General features: G+C 42.1%; 1 protein-coding gene and 1 long non-coding RNA gene across 4 annotated transcripts in view; both read right to left on the minus strand.

Moving 5' to 3' along the window:
• SGSM2 (small G protein signaling modulator 2) overlaps positions 1-23,827 on the minus strand; it is a 464,397-nt gene that overhangs the window by 195,973 nt on the left and 244,597 nt on the right. For all 3 annotated transcript variants that reach the window (XM_077294414.1, XM_077294412.1, XM_077294413.1), the window contains one exon: positions 10,615-10,777. In XM_077294414.1, coding sequence (XP_077150529.1) covers positions 10,615-10,777 — 163 coding nt within the window. The remainder of the gene's footprint in view (positions 1-10,614; positions 10,778-23,827) is intronic.
• Positions 11,377-23,827, minus strand: part of LOC143817977 (uncharacterized) — a 55,142-nt gene continuing 42,691 nt past the window's right edge. Inside the window, exons 2-3 of the long non-coding RNA XR_013224237.1 lie at positions 13,278-13,296; positions 11,377-11,489 (exon numbers count right to left, since the gene is read on the minus strand). This is a non-coding gene — a long non-coding RNA (uncharacterized LOC143817977). The remainder of the gene's footprint in view (positions 11,490-13,277; positions 13,297-23,827) is intronic.

Consider the following 23,827-nt stretch of genomic DNA (forward strand, 5'->3'; position numbering starts at 1 on the left):
GACCGGCACATCGCTAGCGCGTGCCGAAAATGACACGCGCTAGCAATGCGCTCTAACATTGCCGGCAATGGGAGCGCTAACGGACGCGGTGCACGGCGTTAATTTTGCCGTGCAACGCTGTCCGTTAGCGCTATCCCATTAACGCAATGGGAACCTAGCCTTAGAAAAAGAGGTCTATGGTGCACATGATGCTGTTTTTAACATGTTATTATCTCCATGCGGAAAAAGAAGCACCACATCAATTGTTAAATTATTTTTGATTGAAAATAAAAAGCTCCAAATTTGACTTCTGAATCAATAGAAGTAGAAACAAATGCCCAATGCACAAAAAAGCTTAATAAACTGCTAAAATGCATAAACATTTTTTATGTGGTTTTAAGTGTTTATCAGCCAGAAACTGTGTGAACATATCCTAAAGATTAGTAGAAGAGGGTGAATGGTATGGGCTTATTTTTCAGGGCTTGACCTACACCCCTTGATTCCACTTTGTGACAGCAGTGGATATGGACCCACTGCACCACTGGCCGGGCTTACCCTGGAGGGGCGTGACTAAGTGGTTACCAGGTTTTTCAAAACTGCCTGGCTGGACATGCAATAACGCAACTTTTCGCGAGTCCCTAACCACTGGAAGTCAATGGAAATGTTGTGTAAGTGTCATAACTATTGCGTATCAGCTTCTACTGGTGTGTGAATGTTAAGCAACTTTTACCAGATACAGAAGCAAAAATGAAAACCTTTGGGTGGGATGTTGCGTAAGTATCTGGACCACGTGGTTGATCGTTGCCGTCTTTCTTGATTAAATTTAGAAGGATGAACCATATTTACGGACTTGCAGTAAAAGTTTGTATGTAACTTTCCTTGTCAAGAAAAACAAAGGTCTGTAGAGAATGATACCACATCATTAGTTGTAGATGTGTCAGGTAGGCAGCTGGTGGCATCTGCAGGTGACAGCATTTAGGCTGGCGACATATCCTGGCATTTTATTAGCTGCCACTGTTCTTTAGAATACGCCTATGATTTCCTTTTCTTTTTGCCTGACAGTCACTTCAGTAAAGCACAAGGCAGAAGAAAATACATCTGTTCTACATCTCTAGGGTAGTGAATCCCTAAAGCGTGAACAACCAGGTATAAGAAGTAATGAATCTCAGCATGACAGCTACGATCAGCTTCTCTGTAATATCATTTAAAACCAAATTTAGTGAAGCCATGACAAATTTACTGGCAAGAAAGTAGGAACGAGTGGCAAGACTAATATATGATACATGCCATATATAAAGAAGACAGTTTGCCAAAATGGAGATCTCCTAAATGGGGAGGCAATGATACCTTTTAGGAGATTTGAAATACCTCAATAAAAAGTAAAAAAAAAAAAAATAACATCTAGAGCATTTACAGGTACCCTATAGAATAATGTATCATTCCTTAATAGCCAGTCATGTACCAGTGAAACTTGAATTCGTAAGAGTCTTAGGGTATGTGCCCACCGAGTTTTCCAAGGACTTTTGTGAGGAAACTGAGCAGATACTCTCCAAATCTCAAAATTCCTCAAAAACATTGCCTTTCCACTTCATTCTTGCTCCAAAAACTTAGTAAAACTACTCTGTGTGAACATATCTTTAACATTCAATTGATATGATTTCCACATGTTAAACTTGTGTAAGATGTATACAATTAGCCATGAGCTAGGACAGCATCTATGTGTCAAGAAAAACTGATAATATCTACATTAAATGTTTTACTTATTGTGTGTACATTGAATAGTACAATCTACGCCACTGTACTTTGGCCTAAAGGGGTGGAGGAAGGAGCACAGTAAGAGAAGCAGAGAGACACAAAGAGACTGGGCTGCTGCTATCTAGTAAGCGTTTTGTCTCACCCCAGTGCTGCCTTTACAACTACCCTGCTGCATAACGTCCTTGTGCTACATAGACACAGGTAAGCAGGAATCCTTCATGTCTTTTTGCACTATGTAAGGGAGACATGATAGCAGCTAGTCTCTACCAGCTCACAGACAACTGAAAAATAGATAGAGGTTAATATAGCCTGGAGTTGGGAAAACTAGTGAATATTGCAGAATACAAGTCATCAATGGGCAAAAACAATGTTACTCCTAATATACAAGCAAAATTTGAAAACTCATCTGAAATGACAGGTACATTTTAAACAAGGGAATAGGCAGAGTCCAATAGTAGTTTATCTCTGCTGCTTATACACTGCAGTGTTGCTATTTTCCTTTCGCTGTCGTCGCTTCTCAAGCTGCAGGGTTTAATGAAAGGGGCCTTAACAGTAAAAGAGCTGGTAGAAAGTTTTGTAATGTGACACAGCTAAACTCAGGTGTGCTGCCCCACCTCCACACTGACTCACAGCGGAAATTTAACTAGGAGCTCAGAGCCGTGTCATTACATCTCACACACTGGGAAACCTGCTCTAGACTATGGTGGGGGCGTTTCCTTCTTTCCCTTGAGTGTTGCTGCCTGCTTATAATTGGTCAGCATCATACAGGAGGAAGAAGTACACGCCCACAGTGAAAACTGCCTGATAATACCCACTTGGACTTAAAAAAAATGAACTCTTTAGGAGCCAAATGCTTTGATTCCTTATTCCTCTGCAAGAAAAAAAAAAACGTTTTATTCTACTCTGCAGCCATTATTACATCCTGTTCCAGTTCAACATGAAAATTTAGCGAAAGGTCCTCTTTAAAGAATAACTACTATAATAAATATTTTAAAGGAAAATCTGGAGCAATGTAATCAAAGTTTGCAGCCAAAATTACAACATACACTTACATCTATATATATAATTGTCTAATTCTGTCTGTTTGTCTGTTACGGAAATCCCACGTCACTGATTGTTCGCGCCAGCCACTTGCGACCAATCAGCGACAGGCGCAGTCCGGCTGCGAATTGGCGTGGGATTTGAACCACGCTTCGCTAATTGGTCGTGCCCAATCAGCGACAGGCGCAGTCTGGCCGCGAATTGGCGCGGGATTTGAACCACGCTTCGCTGATTGGTCGCGGCCGGCCGCAACCAATCAGCGATACTGGCGCAGGATTTAAATCCCGCTTCACTGATTGATCGCAGCCGGCAGCGACCAATCAGCGATATTGGCGCGGGATTTAAACACAGCTTCACTGATTGCTCTCACCCGGACTGCCGCGACCAATCAGTGACCGGCGCAGTCCGGCCGCGAATTGGCGCGGGATATGAAGTGTTGATGTACTTCTTTCATCCGATGATTTATTTAAATACAGTTAAATATTCATGTAATGGTTTATATTGAAGTGTCGATGTACTTCTTTCATCCGATCATTTATTTAAATACAGTTAAATATTCATGTAATGGTTTATATATTTAGCATCCAGCATGAGCCACGGTAGTGAATTTGGAATATCTAGTCTAATTCAAACTTGTCAAATTTCAAAACAGAATTATTATTTACCCCATAATTCATAATCAAAGTGTGAACAGAGCCGTATACATTTCTACAATCCACTATCAGCTCTGTTGAGCATACTAGTTATATGTCATTCCAGGTCCCCTAAATTGAAATTAGTAATTGTGTTAACTGTCTTGTACAACACAGTTTGTGGTTGAAAAAAGACTTTACGACACAAAATAATTGCAGGTAGGTTGTCAAGAAGATTCTGTTAATGAATTCTTTACACATTTGGTCAATTTGCTAATAGGGATGATAGTATCAGCTCATTAACTTCACACAACGGCGATGGTCGGCAAAGTCTTGGAAATATTGATACTGTTTGCTCTTTGAAGTTTTGTTAATTAAATGTTAGCGAGCACTACATATAGAGATCAGCCAGCTTTCAATGGCTGGATTCACTGAAATATTCATGATTTGGGTCAATTATTTCTTCTTTTAGCAGATCACCCTCAAGTCTTTTTTATGAAGTTGATATTGAAACTTTTTTTCCAAATTTATTTTAAATGAATTTGACCAACATTTCAAAGAAGAAATGCATTAAGTGACACAATGACAAACCCTACTCAAGGGTTCCACTGACTGGACTTGAACCTGACTGTAATCTGCCCCTTGAGGATGCAGAGGCAAAACATACATCGGGTGTAGACAGCAGCAAGGCCATGGTCTGATAAATATTATCTTATCCTTAAAATGGTCTAAAATACTATCACTGTGCTTGATTGGCCAGCAAACTCGCCTGACCTTAACCTCATAGAGAATCCATGGGGTATTGTCAGGAGGAAGATGAGACACCAGACCCAACAATGCAGATGAGCTGAAGGCTGCTATCAAAGCAACCTGGGCTTCCATAACACCTCAGCAGTGCCACAGGCTGATCACCTCCATGCCACGCCGCATTGATGCAATAACTGATGCAAAAGGAGCCCCGACCAATTACTGAGTGCATGTACTAAACATACATTTCAGTAGGCCAACATTTCGGATCTTAAAATTATTTTTCAAGCTGGTGTTATAAAGTATTCATATTTTCTGAGATAATGACTTTTGGGTTTTCATTGGCTGTAGCCATAATCATCAACATTAACGAAATAAACACTTGAAATAGATCACTCTTTGTAATGACTCCATATAATATGAGTTTCACTTTTTGTACTGAAGAACTGAACTAAATTAACTTTTTGATGATATTCTAATTTTGTGAGAAGCACTTGATTACTTCTGTTAATACCAATCAAACACAACAAATCATTTGTATAGCGGTGTTATTTAGGCACTCTATTGCATTATTCTATAGCTATTATTTGGGCACTATATGTTGGTAGTATTTGAGCACCATATGGTACTATTTGTAGCATTTAGCATTGTGTTGAACTACTGCTTTGACACTATACAATATATTATAATTTCAGGGTATGATATTGATGGAGACATTGTATAATATTGTTTGCTGGAGAAAAAGAATTACGGTACTTAGGCCACATTTGACTCTATTATTTGGGCACTATACAGTATGGTACTTGACATGGTTATTTGTCCAGTGTGGCGAACAGTATGTGGAGAACAGTAGCAGAAGATAACAGAGAATCACCCAATAGCAGCCTGGCATAAAAACGTTAAAAACTGTAATATTAGCAATTCTCATATTTATGTCTTTTCCACAATCTGCTCTCCTTTATTAGTGCAGAGGACAGATGCTGGGATGTCCTTCAGTTGCTGTCAAAAGAATAAGGTTAATGGAGGCCAGCGGGACTGTGGCAATTCTTTTCAGCCCAGAACCTCTTAAATTTACAGTCAAAGAATACAACATATAGGATTTGTAATCTTCAGAAATTCAAAGGCACACGATAATATCAGCGTATTATTGTGTAAAAACATTAGAAAAACAGTTATATTAAAAGTCCCAAGAGCTTAAAAGCTGTTTCCATGAAAACAAAAACATAAAAGCACAAAAAACTATCCTACAGTACTGCATAAAAGATAATTGAAAAAGTCAAGGAACGGATGAAAGATTTGTGAAAATCACTGAACAACAGCTGTGACACAAGGGACCTGTAACAACTCCGAATAAACGACATGATTATATAGCGAGATGGAAAACAAACTGTCCATACAACTGTTTTCTGAATATTTTGTCTTGACCGGAGTTTATAAAAGACTGTATTGGCGGGCTTACACAGTACAGTCCATGCTGTTATAGGGGTACTCCGGAGAGATGAAAATATATTCATATTGGCAAAATCCAACCCTTTGTTCAATACTCACAGTTCCAGATCCTCACTGGTGGTTTGTCCGGGGGGGTAAGTGTTTATGGGATATGTGTGATAATGATGCTCTTTCGTAAAGTTTAGGAGAACTTTGGTATTCCTTGTTCGTACAAGTACAGATACTTTCAGCTGAGACATGCATTGACTGCGCAGTTCACTACATCTACTACTTTTATCTCCACATACCCCTTATTGGTATTCTTAGATACTAAGGCCTTAAAGGGGCAATTGTGACTCTTTATATACATCTTCTGTCAAAAAAGATTGGCTATTCCCTAATACCAGTGGAAGCGATGTGGAAAAGCCTAATTCCTTCCCTGTCGGCAGAGGATTCGCAGGTACTGATCCGTTCGAACCTTGTGGCCTCTCCGGCTGACCCAGCTGTACATCATCCATTAAATCCATATTACCTCCTCTCCCCTTTACAAGATAGGCAGGACCCCTCTGCAGAGTGCCATCGTTTCCATTCTCAGAATGATGACTTTTGGCATTTCATAAGGACCCTGTAATCTTCTTTTCACTTAATATCTTTGGGTTACTCTACTCCCTATTGATGATTACTATATTATATGAACCCAAGATGGCATTGTATGGACTGTTAGATGAAGACAAATGGTAACATCATCTTTCTCAGGGTAATGTTATTCTTAGCCAAGAATACAATTGCTCTCCACTGGATGGCTACAGATCTCCCACAGTTAGTAGACAAAAGACGCTGGTTAATATTACCATATCACAATAGAGGATCTCCAGCTACATTTCAGAAGGTCGGGGTCCTTGGGTAGATAACCTTCTAATTCTTTACACTGGAGTATTGCAGTAGTTACATTTTGTTTGCTTGTGTTTTTTTTTGCCTAGTGTTTTATCTGTCTTTCCTTTCTCTTTTCCTAGCCTGTTGGGATAAGATAATACCAATACCCTTCTGGCGTTTTGCTTGCGGCTTGTATCTCTGTTCATCAATCCATATGTCTTATTCAGCCAGAGAGTTCTATCTGTTCTATAATATATTTTTCCAGAATGTAAAAAAACTTTCTTTATACATGATCGATTGTCTGATTGCATGTACTCTTTGTATTACAGTCTTTGGTACCATGTTAAATAAAAGAAATAAACAAAATGTACTAATATCAGCAGAACTTCATAAACTATAAAGACTGACATCCATAGGACAGTTTGTCACAATATCTGCCATTCAGAACTATTCACTGTGAGTTTCAGGGGGTGTTCTGCTGGAGACTTTTTATACAGTACAAGCCCACTGATAGCATCTCCTTGGGGGCATGGCTTGTGCCTGGTGCTAATTCACAGCTTTCTGTGACAGTCACAGCTTCTTTCCACGCTCATATCACAATGAAGCCGTGCAGCTACAGGTTTCATCCGTACCCCCACACTCTCTAAGTAGTACTCATGTATCACACGTGTCTTCCCAGCCTACAGAAAATATCAGGAAGTCTACTACAGCGTCTACCAGACATAAAACCCAGCAGTTCCCCTTAGGCTGCCCTGTCCTCAGGCTGGGAAGGTATGTGTGATGAAGGACTACTTAGGGAGAGACGTTCTGGTTAGAGAGAGATAGACTTAAGGAGGGATATAGCATGCATCTGCACAGCTTCTTAGTTAAATGTCTAGGAACGTAGATGGAATCTATGACTATCAAAGAAAGGCTTCTTTCACACTTCCGTCTTCCAAATCTGCACAGGATCCGTCAAGACGTTGAAATGACGGATCCTGTGCAGATTGTGGAAAACGTGTGCACTGGGCCCATCTTTCTGACGGACCCATCGAGCCTATGTGCACCTGTTGTGTATGCGTCTTCGCAGCTGTTTTCCGCTGCGAAAATGCATACACAACACAAACCAGCTTAAAAAAAAAAAAAAAAAAAAATCGCAGTAATCTCACCTACCGGCATTCCCACGCAGCGATGCTCCCGGCAGCTAGCGTTCCTAGTAATGCGGGACTTCGGTAGGTGAGAATATTGCGATTTTTTATTTTTTAATTATTTTTAACATTATATTTTGTTACTATTGATGCTGCATAGGCAGCATCAATAGTAAAAAGAGAAAGAGAGAGCGAGAGAGAATTTCGCTGACGGGAAATTCTTCCATTCTTCCTTCTCTTTGAAAAGACGGGACCCGTCGCTGGATTCCTGCTTTTCACAGGCAGCGACGCATCCTGCGCCCATAGGCTTCCATTGTAGCCAGTGACGGGCAGCGCAGGATGCGTCGCTGACCCATTTTCCGACGTGCAGAAAAAACGTTCCTCTGAAAGTTTTCTCTGCACGACGGACCGTTTTTTACGCAGGATCCAGTGCACGACGGATGAAATGGATGGCCATCCGTCACAATCCGTCGCTAATACAAGTCTATGAGAACATGCATCCTGCATTCTCAAAAAACGATGGATTGTGACGGGAGCTGAAAGACGGAAGTGTGAAAGAGGCCAAACTCTATGAATTAGCAGCAGTCATAAATCACAGGGAGGTTGGGTAGGTACAGAACATCAGGCTTTGTCAGGAGGTGCGGGTTGCAGTACAAGCATGACAATCCATGCCCCCAATCTGTCACTGAATGGAAGGAGGTGCTATCAGGGGGCTGGATTGTACTAGAAGACAGGCGCAGACCACCCCTCTGCATGCTGATCTGTCACATAGCGTCCCAGAAGGGAGAAGGAGCTCTTAGCAGCTGCAACTTCCTCACAATGAATAGTTGTGAATAGATGATTAAAAACTGACCTATAGATGTTAGCCTTTATAGTTTAGAATGTTATTTTCATATAAATACATTTTGTATCCCCAGAGAACCCCTTTAAACTGTCAACAATCAGCTACATGTTGATACAGATGATACACTCTATGAGCAGAAAAAGATCATTAATACATGTAGTGACGGTACACATCCTTTGAAGAGCAATATCTTTAGTTTTTGGGGTTTTTTTTAAGTCCAACTAAACACACTGTGATGTAATGTAATTACTCAAAGCATGAAATACTCCATTGGGTGACAACTTTTTAAAATTCAAATGACCTCTCCTCCAGGAGGAAGTAAGCTGGCTATCTAGTGCCACTATTGGAGGTAGATACCGCATACAAGTCAATGTCTGACCCTTTAAAGATATTTGCCATATGACTAAGCATATTTAGCTAAACCTGAGTCTTCTCCAAAAGGAAAAGCTATTCCATTCATAGACAGCTATTTCACAGTTATTACCCATTATCAGTGCAGAGCAAGATAACACAAAACTGCTGTTTGTGGATTGGCACCTTTTGTTTTTTTTGTTTTTTTTAAAAAACAACTCAAATTTTGCAAAACATTGTTAGTCATATTTCAAGATTTGTAAGTGGGACGTTAACTTATAGGGTAAATACTTACAAAAGGTGGGATTAGGGAGCCATCTTTGTTCTTCTGGGAGGAGAGGTAACTTGTATACCCCTTTTCCCAGAGAGGGTCATGTAGCTTCTAAGTCTCCCTAGGCAAGTTGGTGGTTTCCACAAGGAAAAATAGTAACCACTAGACCTACTTCTTATACACTTTGTAATCAACTTTTTGCTATGACAATTTTGCATGATAAACATGTCTATAATAAGTAGTGGACAAAAGAATTATAATAAAATCAGTTTTATATAATATAAAATATCTAGAAAAAATCAATTTGACATACAAATACCATATTTCATATCAACATCAACAAACTAGACCGATAGTCTTCCTATGGGCTTTCTCCTTTCGACAACACTAGTCCGTGTGAGATCTCAGTGACTAATTAGCGGAACTAACATACTGCTAACTGGAAATGAGCAGCAATTTTTTCTCAGTAACACGAAAGGGAAGAGAACTAGATGGCGTGGAGCACGGTCACACCTCGTGAGTCGCTCTCATTAAAGCTGGCTGAGATCCTGTGTTGGTGTCACAGTCATTTACTCATTGGTGTCATGAAGTTGGAAATAACAGTTTTGCCAAATCACTTATGACTGTACCCAGGGACATAACACCACTGCACTTACAAAACAAGTTTGAGTTTGAAATGCTTGGAAATATTCATGGATGAATTCCATGAAAGGTCCTAGAAAGTGATGCCAGCATAGATAATTATATGTCAACTGTACACCACATTGAGCTTTAGCATTATTCTACATTGGTCAAAGTGAAAAAGAACCACCAAAGTACACAAATAGCCGTGCTGTCCGTGGCTGCTATATTTGTATATACATATTGACTAGGCGCGGCACGTTGGCTCAGTGGTTAGCACTGTTACTTTGCAGCGCTGGGTTCAAATCTAACCAAGGACCAAACCTGTATAGAGTTTGTATGTCCTCCCCATGTTTTTGGAGGTTTCCTTGCACAGTAATAGGGATTCATGGTTGTAACAGTAAATGGCGACAAAGTCTCTTAAGCGCTGCCTGGTGGAACATGTTGGCACAGTAGAAATAAATAATGGAAACAACTGCACCATCCCAACTCATCTGGCCTCAACTATCCCAGGACCAGATGGATGTGTTGTATAGATATTTTACAATATATCCTCTGAGCTTTCCTTATGGATAGGTTATGTAAAACTTGCTAACTATATTTTGCCTCAACTTAAACGTTTTTGTTATGGCCATCAAACTGTAACTCGCTCAAGCTTCTCAACTTTCTGATGGTCATATAAACTCATACCAAATACTTTTTTCCCTATTTTGTCATCCTGAATGCTACATTTTCAGTTGATTTCTTTGCCAGAATATCTTGTACATTGCAGTGATGGCATTTTGCATCTATCAGGGGGAGGGTTTCATAAAACAAGACCTCAGGGGAGTGCCGTTCCATGATTTGAGGGATGAATCCAAAACATCAACAATATAATTTACTTAGTAAAAGAAGAGTGTCTGCTTCTACTTGTATTATATTTAATAACAGCCAGAATTTTCTCACCTTCCTTCCACCTGCTGCTGTAAGTCTTGCACTTTCTTGCAGATGTCTGCAGCAGTGGCGCACGTCTTGGCAACCTTCATGAATAAAGCTGCAACTTTATCACTCCTCAAGAATCCAGCCGCCCTTCTCTTCAGGAGATGCAGGAGACATGCTTCTACCACACCTGATAAGCAAGAAAATTTTGGATTGGTCACACAGTTTTCTTTGTCAGTGAAATTAACTTAAAAGTGGTAGTCGGGTAAAAACAAGTTATCACCTATCCAACTTTTATTTCATGCTGCAGTGGCAAAGTTGCCTTTACTTGCAGCATAAGGGATCACACAGTTCTAACCAGCACATGAATCTGGCCTGAGCTGTCAATCCTCAGGAGCACACTGCTCCCCAGCAAGAAGGAAGTCATGAGGCAGGGGAGAAGTGCGCTCCTGAAGGGTGACAATGATAAAACCAAAATGATAATATCCAAAAAAATACGGAAAACAACTTTTTGCAAAAAGACACAATTAACGATAAAGATTATAAATAATATATGTCTATAACAATACAATGAAAATAACTAATTTCTTGTATTGAGCTGTGCAATGATTAGATACTATGACAATAAGTGCCATCAGCCTAAAAAAAAAATAAATCATGGATGTATCAATTTTTTTCCTGGACACTGGAAAATGTTGTCAAATTTGATGACCTCTCCAAGAATTTCTAGCTGGTATCCCAGGAACACAATTAGTTTTACTTACTTTTGTGATACATTTTGTCTGCTCTAACGTCATATACATCCAAAATATCTAGAAGCCCCTATTCCGCAGATGGCAGCCAAAAGAGTGTCCTTGGGCTCCGCCAAGTTGCTTTGTGTCAGCATACCATTTTCTTATTTGCTGTATAGGAAAGCACAGTCTGCTGTGGATAACTATAAAAATCCTATACTGTGTCGTATACGTTTTATAACAATGGGCCTTCCGGGAAACATATGCTAAGTATTCAGCTGGACTATCGGATAATAGTCCTGACATACTGTAAATGTCTGGTGAATGGTTCAGACATGATATGAACTGAGCTGTAGAAGATGTATTATAAAATGAATGAGCAAAGAATGTTGGAACTAAAATTATATGGTATAAAGGCATTAGGAGTAGAAATTAGAGTTGAGCAAAACGGTTCACAAGACAGTGGTCCAGTGGCCTTGGCAGTAGTCCGTGGTTGCTGAACCAGAATCCAGTGAACCTTGTCCTCCTTGCATGATGGCTGATTAGCAAGTAAACATCATGAATGCATCAAGCTGCAATGATTATGTCGAGGCGGGTCAACTAATCAGAAGAGATGCAGGGTTCTGGTTTGGTGGCCATAGACCACTGATGTGGCCGCTAGACCAGGGTCCTTCAAAACTGTTTGCTCAACTTTAGTAGAAATTTACTTTACTATTATAGGGTTATTACATATCAATATCTCAAGCCTGAGATGGGAATAACTCTGGTGAGGCACCGACCACTCAACTCCCAATCTATGGCAGTTATGAGAACAGCGAAGCTCTGTCGCCCTCAGCTGCTTCAATCGCTTCACCTACAGTGGTCGAAGTGTGAATGTTGACATTACCACCTCAACCATGAGAGGTTGAATGTCTGAGAGGAGGTAATATCGCTTTAAAAGTTTTTTGAAAAAAAAAAATGAAAGTGTTCTTTATTAATTTCCAAACAAGGAAGAATTTATTTTCTAAGAAAATTGATGACAAATTCATTTCAATAAACCATTGCTTGGCTGCCTTTTTAATCAGCGAGTTTAAGATATACCGATGTCATATTTTACTTTCTGGCACATAAATTGTATTTATTTATCTGTATTGATTGTAGCTTACTGCGGTTGTGATTTAATACTGAACAGGATCGTTATTGCATTAATATTTCAACACTGGACATAAACTACATTACTTCTCTGCTAATGCCAAATGCTTTCTCATTAAACTGTGCTAACGTTAATGCAGCCCTCATCATCCTGTTTTTGGCAATTGAGGGATTGTATTTATCTTTGAGGTCTAAATACATAACCCAAAAAGTAAAAACATGAACCCCCAAAGTGCAGCATAAGCACTCTAATATTACATTTCCAAAGGAATCTTCAGTGAATTTTCAAAATGTTCCCAAAATACTGCAAATATTTACAATATTGTAATTTTCATTATATTAGTTTTCAGATTAAAGAGGGATGCCGTCATCAAAACATTAGTGCAAAAGGATCTAGTCAAAGTGTGGGCTAATAAACCACAACATCTAAATACTGGAGCAATACAGTACAGCGTAAGTAAGGCCTAGATAATGTATTGTATTCTTTTCTCTTTGTCTTCCAGGATACACATTGCATATTGATGACATCACAGGGATTGATAAGCAATGCCAGCCCTACTGTTGGCATCTGCAGCTGCCATATAGTCTGTTATGATAGAGTAGCAACTTACTTGGGAAACTAGGTAACACACTGAACATTGCAACTGACCCTGCCGATTCCTCTGCAGACTAGAGATCCTGACCCCATAGTTACTAGTGGTTTCTGTGTGAGCTGATAAAGCGCTAACCACAGACTAGACAATGGCAACTCAGACCTATGCTACATGAAAGACCGTCGAGCACTTCAAGGTCCTCCTAAAGAAGCGGAGGGAGTAGAGTGCAAATTACCTCCAGAAAGGAAAGTGTGCTGAAACAGAAAAAGATCCCAGAGTGAGTAAAACAAACCATGAAATACAAAATAAAGGATTAAGTACATACTGTTATTTTGCCTACGTCTTAAAAAGAAACAGAAGATAAGTGCAGGTAAAGACCATTAACCGCATAGAGTTAGACACTAGCTGGTCTTTCACTGACTGTCTTAAACCACACAGTATGACTGGACATCCAAATAAGACTATCACTAGCAGGAGGAAAGTATATAAAGCTACACCTGATAGGCGACAGCGAATACGAGTAAATCAAAATATATGTTACCCTAAAAAGACTGAAGCAAGGATAACAGAGACTAAACACCCAGAGACAGTGGTATTGGTATACCTGCTGTGGCTCGGCGGACAGAGAACCCGACCACAAAGCACAGGCTAAAGGGATCGAACCCAGATGTATGACATAGCTGTATGCAAGAGAGGCCAGAATATTAGGCTGATGCCCCAAAAGGTGTGAAAGCACTGACTTCATGGTGATGTCACTTCTTATGACACATGTCTTGCAGCAGATGTTTAGGACACCAGCAAGGTAGAAGTGTATGTGATAATGTCATGGAGTAAAATGACATTACAGTAGTAGTGACATCAGAATAAGCACAGTGCACATTGACATTGGCTGACATGTCCTTGTGGTGACTTGCAAGCAGAGGTAGTCTATGCTAAAGTGGTGGAGTGTCCGCTTTAAAGAAAGAGGAATGTAACATAATTGCTTTGATAGTGTCTAAGCACTTAATTGGTAACACATTGTTTGTTGACTGTTTCGTACCACTGGACAAATGTAATCTGTTGTTGACTACACAGTTTCTGATGTTTTAGACATGGATATGTGTCATGAAAAAAGAAAGAATCTTGCCGGAATGCAGCTGGTCTGATCTGCCAGTCCTCAGGAGCTCACTGCTCCACGGCAAGGAGGAAGCCATCATGCAGAGAAGAAGTGCGCTCCTGAAGAAAGACGATCATAAAATCCCTTTAACTGTATGTTCACTACATAGGGGGTTTTTTTGTCGCTTGTTATGAATTATGTTTTAGCAACAGGATAAGTGGTAATGGATAAAAAAGACAGACTTAAAATAAAAAGGCAAGATTCTGTTATCATGAAAATGAATAGGTTTGCCTTAGTGCTGTATGCGGCGCCCCAGTGTCCTGGTCGTCGCAGTGATGTCATTATCCTTTCAGGGGAGAAGTGATGTCATGTCTGAAGGCAATGAAAGACAACCACATTCAGGTATTACATGCATGCAACATGTTCACACTCCAGACCAGAAGGGGGAGCTCTAAGCCTGTTTAGGCTGAGCTCCCCTATTTACATCCTGATCTGGAGGAAAAGGAGTTCAGTTCCTGTCAGGCAGACAGAAGAAGTGGAGCTCTGCTGGCCTGAAGTGCTGCAACTCCTGGAAAAAGACACAAAAAGGTGAACATACTGCAGAGAGTGTGCAGGAAAGCAGAGCACAGGAGAGGAATATCAGAGGGAGATCAGCCAGGAACAAGCTGCTCCTTTCTGAGGCGCAGAAGCCGGTAGCCAGGAACACCGAGGGAGTAATAGACTCTACGCTTTACTTCAGAGACCGGCAGGACAGTCAATTCCTGAAGAAATAACAACATCTAGAACATCTACAAGAGTTGTGAGGACCTTACCGAGAAGCTCAGCAGGGAGGTACTACAACACACAGGCGCTAGTAGGAAGGCTACTGATTTCCACCTGGACAAAGGGACTCTGGAATTGCCTTCAGACCGACCGGACTCTGCCTGCCCTGTCATCTGGCGCTCCAGGCTGAGGATACCATCTGAAGTCTTCAGTAAACAAGGTAAAAGACCGCAAACCTGTCTCCTCGTTCTTTATTGCACCTTGCCCATATATAAACTCTTTTACTGGACACCCCTGAGGGCCACGGACCGGGTCAGCCACCGTGACATCCCCCGAACCGCAGGACCCGGTGCCGAGTACCCCATTGCCCTACACTGGGGGCGATCCATTTTATACATAAAATGAAAGTGTTCGAATTCTTTAATTTGTCAAATCGTTACCTTCATAAATATGATTTTTAGGTATAAAAAAATGTGATTTTTTTTTTTGCATTTATAAAAATGGTATATGAGGAAATAGAACTTCATTAAAACCTTTTAACGTTCATCATTTTAGTAATATTATGTTGAAACAAATAATTGATACTACTTATAACAATGAGGCTTTATTAGCCGAATGGCACAAACCTCTTTTGCCTCATTTGAACTAATAGTAGAACAGACCTGTCCTGATACTATGCTGCTCTTACACGAGGGGTTGCCCAGCTCTGGGGACTGCTGACTTGATAGATGTCCAGAAGGCAGTCACTGACACACTCCACAAGGAGGGGAAGCCACAAATGGTCATTGCTAAAGAAGCCGGCTGCTCACAGAGTGCTCTATCCAAGCATATTAATGGAAAGGTGAGTGGAAGGAAAAAGTGTGGTAGAAAAAGGTGCACAAGCAACTGGGGTATACCTTGTCGAGGTGGGATGGTTTTTACGCTGTTTTGATCAAAATAGTGTTAACTAAGAACCCTATGTTATTTGTATGCACTATTAGTATTTATGTATTTACTTTACTTATTTATTTACTTTCTACAGGGTATATGCTCATTTTCCATCTCGTTTCTTTGGTTCTGCTGTAGTTTATTTTACTTTGTATAAACAGGCGCGTGGCTCCCCCTTTTTGGGCTATACATTTCATCTACATGGCTTCCCATGGGCAGGTGTCTGAACAGTTGGGTCTAGGTCCTACTCTCTTCCATCTATATTGAGGTCAGTTGACACAAGGTGAGACTTAGGAGGCATAGGACAATCCCAAAGTGGTACACCTTGTAATGGTGGGATGGTTTCACGCTTTTATGATCAAAATAGTATTAACTAAGTGCGCTATGTTATTTACATGTACTATTATTATCTACTTACTATAGGGTATATGCTCATTTTGTTTTTACCTTGGGTTTTGTCTGCTAAACAGCCACAGTGTGAACATACTCCTACACATTGCACTTTTACCAACATATGTTCTGGCTCGTTTCTTTGGTTTTGAAACAATACTGCAAGTAAGGCTTTGCCCAAATATGTTTAGCTGGGGTCATATGATCCTTCATTCACCAATTGTTTAACCTTCAGTTATCTAATGTGTATGGTCACCTATACCCTCTGTCATTAGCTGTTCTCACTAAAAGAAGCAGTGTCCTGCTATACTTGTGCCCCATTGCAGCCAATGCAGGGGAAGTATGGAATTTAAATCTAAATTCTCTCAATGTAATGCTGGGTCTGCCAGCCACAAAACTAGTCAAATAAAGTTGGATACAATTGTATGTAAGGAGACAATTCCTTTAATAAATAAGAAGTGGAAATCAGGAAGGGGGCAAACACTTTTACACACAACTGCATAGAGCTCAGCACTCAGAAAAATGGTAGATCTGCAGCAGATAAAACTGTGATTTTATCAAAACTGCAGCAAGCAGCCCAGTAAGTAACAAATCTCTGGAATCAGGGTCTTTGTTCCTACATTATGCTGCTTTCAGATGGGATAGCAAAATCCTCGTGATAAAACCCCTTTCGTAATTTTTAATTTATAAAGGCCCACTAAAGTGCCTATTATTTTGCTATTTTTTGTCACAAGCTATCTTTTGTCTGCGTGATGTAATCAGGTGGGCTTGGGCTTTGCAGTAATCATCTGTACAGATCCCTCCATGAGTAAATATTTGGAATGGTGAATCCATGTGACAAGGTTTGAGCATGTCCGCAACTGAACATCAATGGGAAGTGACGGCTGTTCGAGCTGTCAGGATACCGGTGGCACAGGGTTATTATGGGTGTCAAGTATTATTAAGACAAGCTCTACGTTTGGGACATAGATGATGTTATGATCATGGCATCTTGAGAAAAGCAATAAGCAACATCTGCACATACCATTTTTACAGCCAGGGGTTTTATCTACACCTTTCAAGCACTGAGCAAAATAATATTAAAGAGATTTTTTTTTACTATGGTCTAAAACAGGGGTGGGGATCCTTTTTCCAGCCGGGGTCCATTTGGAAATTTCTAGCATCATTCGGGGGCCACATAAAAATGATCATCTCGAAAATGACCCTGGTATTTTTAGTCAAGCAATTAATTATGGTAACTAACCCTTAATGTGACGGCTGGAGCTGCTTCTCTTTGGTGCAGCTGTGATGTTCGGTGATACTGATCATGTTGCTTCTCACAGCTGCTTTTCCAGGGGTGGCATGAAGATCACAGGGGGCATAAAGATCACAGGAGGGCACATAGCTAGGGGGCACATAGATCATGGAGGGGCACATAGCTAGGGTGCACATAGCTGGAGGGAACAGAGAGGGGGCACAGATCACATGGGATCACAAATATCACAGGGGGGTACATAGTAGGGGGCACAGGGATCACATAGATCACAGGGGGCACAAAGCTGGGAGCCACAGAAATTCACAGGAGGGCATATAGCTGGAGGACACATAAATCACAGGGGGGGGGCATATAGCTGGAGGGCACAGAAATCACAGGGGCTCATATAGCTGTAGGGCACAGAAATCACAGGGGGCATATAGCTGTAGGGCACAGAAATCACAGGGAGGCATATAGCTGGAGGGCACAGAAATCACAGGGGGCATATAGCTGGAGGGCACAGAAATCACAGGAGGCATATAGCTGGAGGGCACAGAAATCACAGGGGGGGGCATATAGCTGGAGGGGAACAGAGATTACAGGGGGGCATATAGCTGGAGGGCACAGAAATCACAGGGAGGCATATAGCTGGAGGGCACAGAAATCACAGGGGGCATATAGCTGGAGGGCACAGAAATCACAGGGGGGCATATAGCTGGAGGGCACAGAAATGACAGGGGGCATATAGCTGGAGGGCACAGAAATCACAGGGGGGCATATAGCTGGAGGGCACAGAAATCACAGGGAGGCATATAGCTGGTGGCCACAGAAATCACAGGGGGCATATAGCTGGAGGGCACAGAAATCACAGGGAGGCATATAGCTGGAGGGCACAGAAATCACAGGGGGACATATAGCTGGAGGGCACAGAAATCACAAGGGGCATATAGCTGGAGGGCACAGAAATCACAGGGGGCATATAGCTGGAGGGCACAGAAATCACAGGGGGCATATAGCTGGAGGGCACAGAAATCACAGGGGGCATATAGCTGGAGGGCACAGAAATCACAGGGGCATATAGCTGGAGGGCACAGAAATCACAGGGAGGCATATAGCTGGAGGGCACAGAAATCACATGGGGGCATATAGCTGGAGGGCACAGAAATCACAGGAGGCATAGCTGGAGGGCACAGAAATCACAGGGAGGCATATAGCTGGAGGGCACAGAACTCACAGGAGGCATATAGCTGGAGGGCACAGAAATCACAGGAGGCATATAGCTGGAGGGCACAGAAATCACAGGGAGGCATATAGCTGGAGGGCACAGAAATCATGGGGAGGCATATGGCTGGAGGGCACAGAAATCACAGGGGGCATATAGCTGGAGGACACAGAAATCACAGGGGGCATATAGCTGGAGGGCACAGAAATCACATGGGGCATATGACTGTAGGGCACAGAAATCACAAGGGGCATATGGCTGGAGGGCACAGAAATCACAGGGGGCACATAGCTGGGGCCACAGAGATCACAGGGGGGGCACAGAGATGACATTGGGGCACATAGTTGGGAGGCACAAATATCACAGGGGACTTATAGTTTGGGGTAAAGATATTACATGGGGGAACAGAGATCATATTGGGGCACATAGTGGGGGGAACAGATTACCTGTAGACAAGCACAGAGCTGCCGGCACAGAGATCGCTCTGCACTCTCTGGCAGCAGCTCCTCTTCCGGGACAGGAGCACGAGAGAGCATTGGGCGGTAACCCCGCCCACCCGGTAACCCCACTCACCCCGATGACATCATTCCTGTGCAGGGCAGGCAGCGTTCTGTAATGAATGCTGCGTACTGTGCACGTGGGGTTTAAGGATGTCGGCAGGATACGGCTGCCACCCGAGTATTGCGGCCTCCGAGGACCTTCCCGCGGGCCGCATGAAAAGCCACAGTGGGCCGCATGCGCCCCGCGGGTCAGAGGTTCCCCATCCCCGGTCTAAAATAATAAAACAAGTAATACTTTTCCAATCCACGGGGGCTCTCGTGATGATACTTTCCTGGTCCTCTGCTGGTCTTTGATAACCGGGTTACATTAATAAATTGGCATGTTGACATATAACTTCTGCTGAATTGGTAAGGTCACTGAAGTAATCAATGTGGCCAGTGATTGGCTGCAGCAGTCCCATGTTGTGGTTGAAACTGCATTGCTGGAGTCAGCAGAACAAAGTCTGGCAGGACACATGGGAATCATTGATGCGGGAGCATCAGGTTATTAGTAAGGGGAGTGTTGCGTTTTTATTATATTAAACCATTGTACCATGCTGGTAAAAATATCATAGGGGTGGAGAACCCCTATAAGAAAAGCTTTACTGATGTCAAGAGATTTGAGAGCAAAGAATATCCATATCAAATACAATCACTGGAATCATTTCAGTTGTGAACAAGTTTGCTGACATCATTTTACATATAAAGGTTGTGTGCTTTAAAGAAAAATGGGCCATGGGTAAGTAATGCTTGAAAATAGCAAAACAATCATTACTTGCTCATTGGTCTACCATTACATTGCACCAGTGACGCTGGTATACAGGGCTGTAGCACTGTAATCCAGAATTTAACATGTGACCTCTGCATGACCACTGTGGCCAATGATTGTCTGCAGCAGTCGTGTTGCAGCAAGCTAGTAACATTGTACTGTGCTATTCCAAATTACAGCACAGGGCCGCCATCAGGGCATTACTGCCCTTACTGGCGTATGGGGCCCGGTGAGCAGAGACAGGGCCCCAGGGGCAGGAGGATTCTGCTGGTGCAGTAACTAAACGTACATCCTCGGAGGCACGTTCAGTTAAAATCTATTGCCGTGCGAGCTCGCATGGCAATAGTTAAAAGCCGCCAGCCAATCACAGGCTAGCATCTGACGCCCGCACTTCAAATACATGGAGGAGACAACGATGCAGGACCATGGCCAGGTAAGGAGAAAGTGTTTTTTTTTAATTATATTGAAAGTGGCAAGCTGCAATAAGTACGCAGATTGGGCAGCATCATGGGACACATGGGGCAGGATCATGGGGCAGGATGGATACAGATGGGGCAGGACCATGAGGCAGGATCATGGTGTAGGATGGATACAGATGGGCAGGAACATGGGCAGGATGCAGACACATGGTGCAAATCATGGTGCAAGATGGAAACACATGAGGCAGGATCATAGGGCCTTGAAATTCCTGGTGGCAGCCCTGGTACAGCATGCATTATAATCTCATTTAAAATCGCCTATGATTTGTTGTGGACCTAAATGGGTTGTCCACTACTCGAACAACTCTTTCTTAATCAATATGTTTTCCCCCAATAAAATACCTACACCTACACACAACTCCACACACAGAGGAGACCACGTTGGTTCTCCTGAGGATCGTGTGACATCGTGATCGTGATCCCCGTGGCCAATCAGCAGTGACTTCACTCTTCTCTCCTATGGATGTTATTGACATACAGAGGAAGTGAGGGAGCATCAGCAGCTCTGACAGCAATGAAGGTGAGTCACTGGAGGCACTGGAGGTGAGTATAAGTGGTGGACAGACACTTTTTCTCGCAATCTGCGCCAACCGCAAAAACTCCAATAGGCTTATGCAATGTGGAGTTGCCTGCAAATTACAGCTTTTTGGTTCAGCTTGCCTCCTTGAATGCACTTTATACAAAGATTTTGTCTCGTTAACGCAGGGAAAAGGTCAAAGGTATATTAGTTTTCTCATTACAGCACAGAATAATATGCATCGGAAATGTCACATGTGACTATTATGACATTAGGGAACTGCTGGAAAATAACAAACCCACCAAGGCATTTAAATCAAGCACAGCTACAGTTTCTGAGCCATAATCACAGCTGTGAGACAATGTAAATGCTCTTCTGTTCCTAAGAGATGATGTTCGAGCTGAGCTGTGCTGTCTGAGCTATTATGGAAGCTGACAGTAATAATTAGCAGGGCATATTAATCATAGCGCTGCTATTAAGACTGCATTACACAGGGAGCACAGGTTAAATTCATTTGTGATTTATCCCTTTGTTTCCTATAGAGCTCAAATTAGGGGCAGTCCTTTACAATTTATTTTACAGCTCAAGTGGACAGAATAATCCAGCGCTTCTCCTCTAAATTCTGAATCGTGGAGAAATTAAAATGCCCTTAGGCAAAATCTTCTGAAGAGGAAAATTGACTCCAATTCCCAAATATTCATACTAGTTATATATGGTTATGTAAATAGCATAGAAAGTAATTATATATAATTCTAAAGAGTAAGGTATCGCGCTAAACCAGACTGAAGATATGGGTCCAACACAACCCCAGCACGCCCACAGACCGCCAACAGTGGAATCAGCCAAGCCGATAGCAATCACACACAGAGGCAGTGAAAAACACTTACTCCTTACCTAGGTCGTGGGAGATAGTGCCAATAGGAGTAAGAGCCGACGAGTGCTGTTGCTGGGGGTTCTGAACAACCAGACAGCAGGAGAAATTGTAGTAGCTGGAATGGTTAGAGGACGCGCAGAGCCAGAAGCGCCCCGGCCGGTGGCGATCCTGGATGCGCGGCTGAAAAAAATGGCCGACACTGCTCTGCAGCGTGTGACGTCACAAAACTACGGAGCTTGGATGGGGCAAAAAAACTAACCAACGCGTTTCGAGGGACTCCGTCCCTTTTCGTCTTCGTTTTATAGCTTCTTCTGTTCTGTGCCTCGCACACAGGCAGCTTTGATATGGCTCTTAATGTATTGAGGACGAAGAGGGACGGAGTCCCTCGAAACGCGTTGGTTAGTTTTTTTGCCCCATCCAAGCTCCGTAGTTTTGTGACGTCACACGCTGCAGAGCAGTGTCGGCCATTTTTTTCAGCCGCGCATCCAGGATCGCCACCGGCCGGGGCGCTTCTGGCTCTGCGCATCCTCCAACCATTCCAGCTACTACAATTTCTCCTGCCGTCTGGTTGTTCAGAACCCCCAGCAACAGCACTCGCCGGCTCTTACTCCTATTGGCACTATCTCCCACGACCTAGGTAAGGAGTAAGTGTTTTTCACTGCCTCTGTGTGTGATTGCTATCGGCTTGGCTGATTCCACTGTTGGCGGTCTGTGGGCGTGCTGGGGTTGTGTTGGACCCATATCTTCAGTCTGGTTTAGCGCGATACCTTACTCTTTAGACTTTTTTTGTTCACCTGTGGGTGTGACAGGTGTGGCACGGCACCTGTATGGTATCAGCAGCTTTCACTTATCCATCATTAGCGCCAGTGTGTTAATTTTCATTTTTATAATTATATATAATTATTATTTTAGTAAATATTTGCTAATAATTATATATAATAATTATAAGCTAATTAGAAAAAATATACATAGGGCTTAGCTATTTTCATTGTTCCCATAGATTTTGAATGGAGCAATAGGGGCATGTGCGACCACCACTTGATAGTGGGGGTTACCTCTGTTTATTCATGTTTGCCACTGTCCCAATAAAAGTCAACTGAATAGTGTGTGCAGTTCTCTGTATCAAAGTCCATAGACGTTTTTAAAAGCCACCATAGAAAGTTGAGGTACTATAGCCTGCAGCTGCTTTTACAAAGGTAGGCTTCAGAGCTAAAATTTCCAAGCATTCTTTGTTGACTTAAAGGTTTCTACCCCTCTTATAGTCTTCCTTGATTTGCATTCTGACAAGTGTGTTCTTTACGCCAGGAATTGTACAGTTGAAAAAATTAATTCTAGATGGTCAGCTAAGTTGTATAAAATGCTAACCATCACAGCAGTGCGAATGCTGCTCTGTACAGGTTGTTAGCCTTGGATCAGTACAATTTAAGTAAAGCAATGTAGGGGAAAGACGAAGACGAGCTCTCCACGGTCTAACTATCTTGACAGCTATGTGAGACTTCCAGTGTTTGAGCTGGGAAACTGGGAGCAACATGAAAACACAGAGAAGAGCGGTGCTACTGCTTATGCTGGATGTAGTGATGTATGAAGCAATGCAAGATGCAATCCTGTAGTTTATCGAGAAGCAGGAGAAAGAGGCTAGAAGAAACTGTTAAAGAGGTAAAACATGTTACATCATTAACTCAGTTTGCCTGCAGTGGACTTTACATATGTACCATAGTAAAAGACTCAGATAATCATTTAAAAGCAGTTATGTTGCCCATAGTAGATTAACCCTTTCTAGTAAATTAACCCTTTAGAAGCAGCAATGTCCTCTTGTTGCAGATTAGCCTTCAGAACAACTGTGTATTCTGGGATGCAAAGATACATGTTATTGCACGGCTGATGAATAAGAATATCTGTATGAAGTAAAATTCTGATTTAATGCTGTGATAAGGAAACTTTTTCATGATTTGCGTTTTGCAAATCACATTGGGAAG

This window comes from Ranitomeya variabilis, chromosome 3 (genome assembly GCF_051348905.1).
Source record: "Ranitomeya variabilis isolate aRanVar5 chromosome 3, aRanVar5.hap1, whole genome shotgun sequence".
Classification (NCBI taxonomy): Eukaryota; Metazoa; Chordata; class Amphibia; order Anura; family Dendrobatidae; genus Ranitomeya; species Ranitomeya variabilis.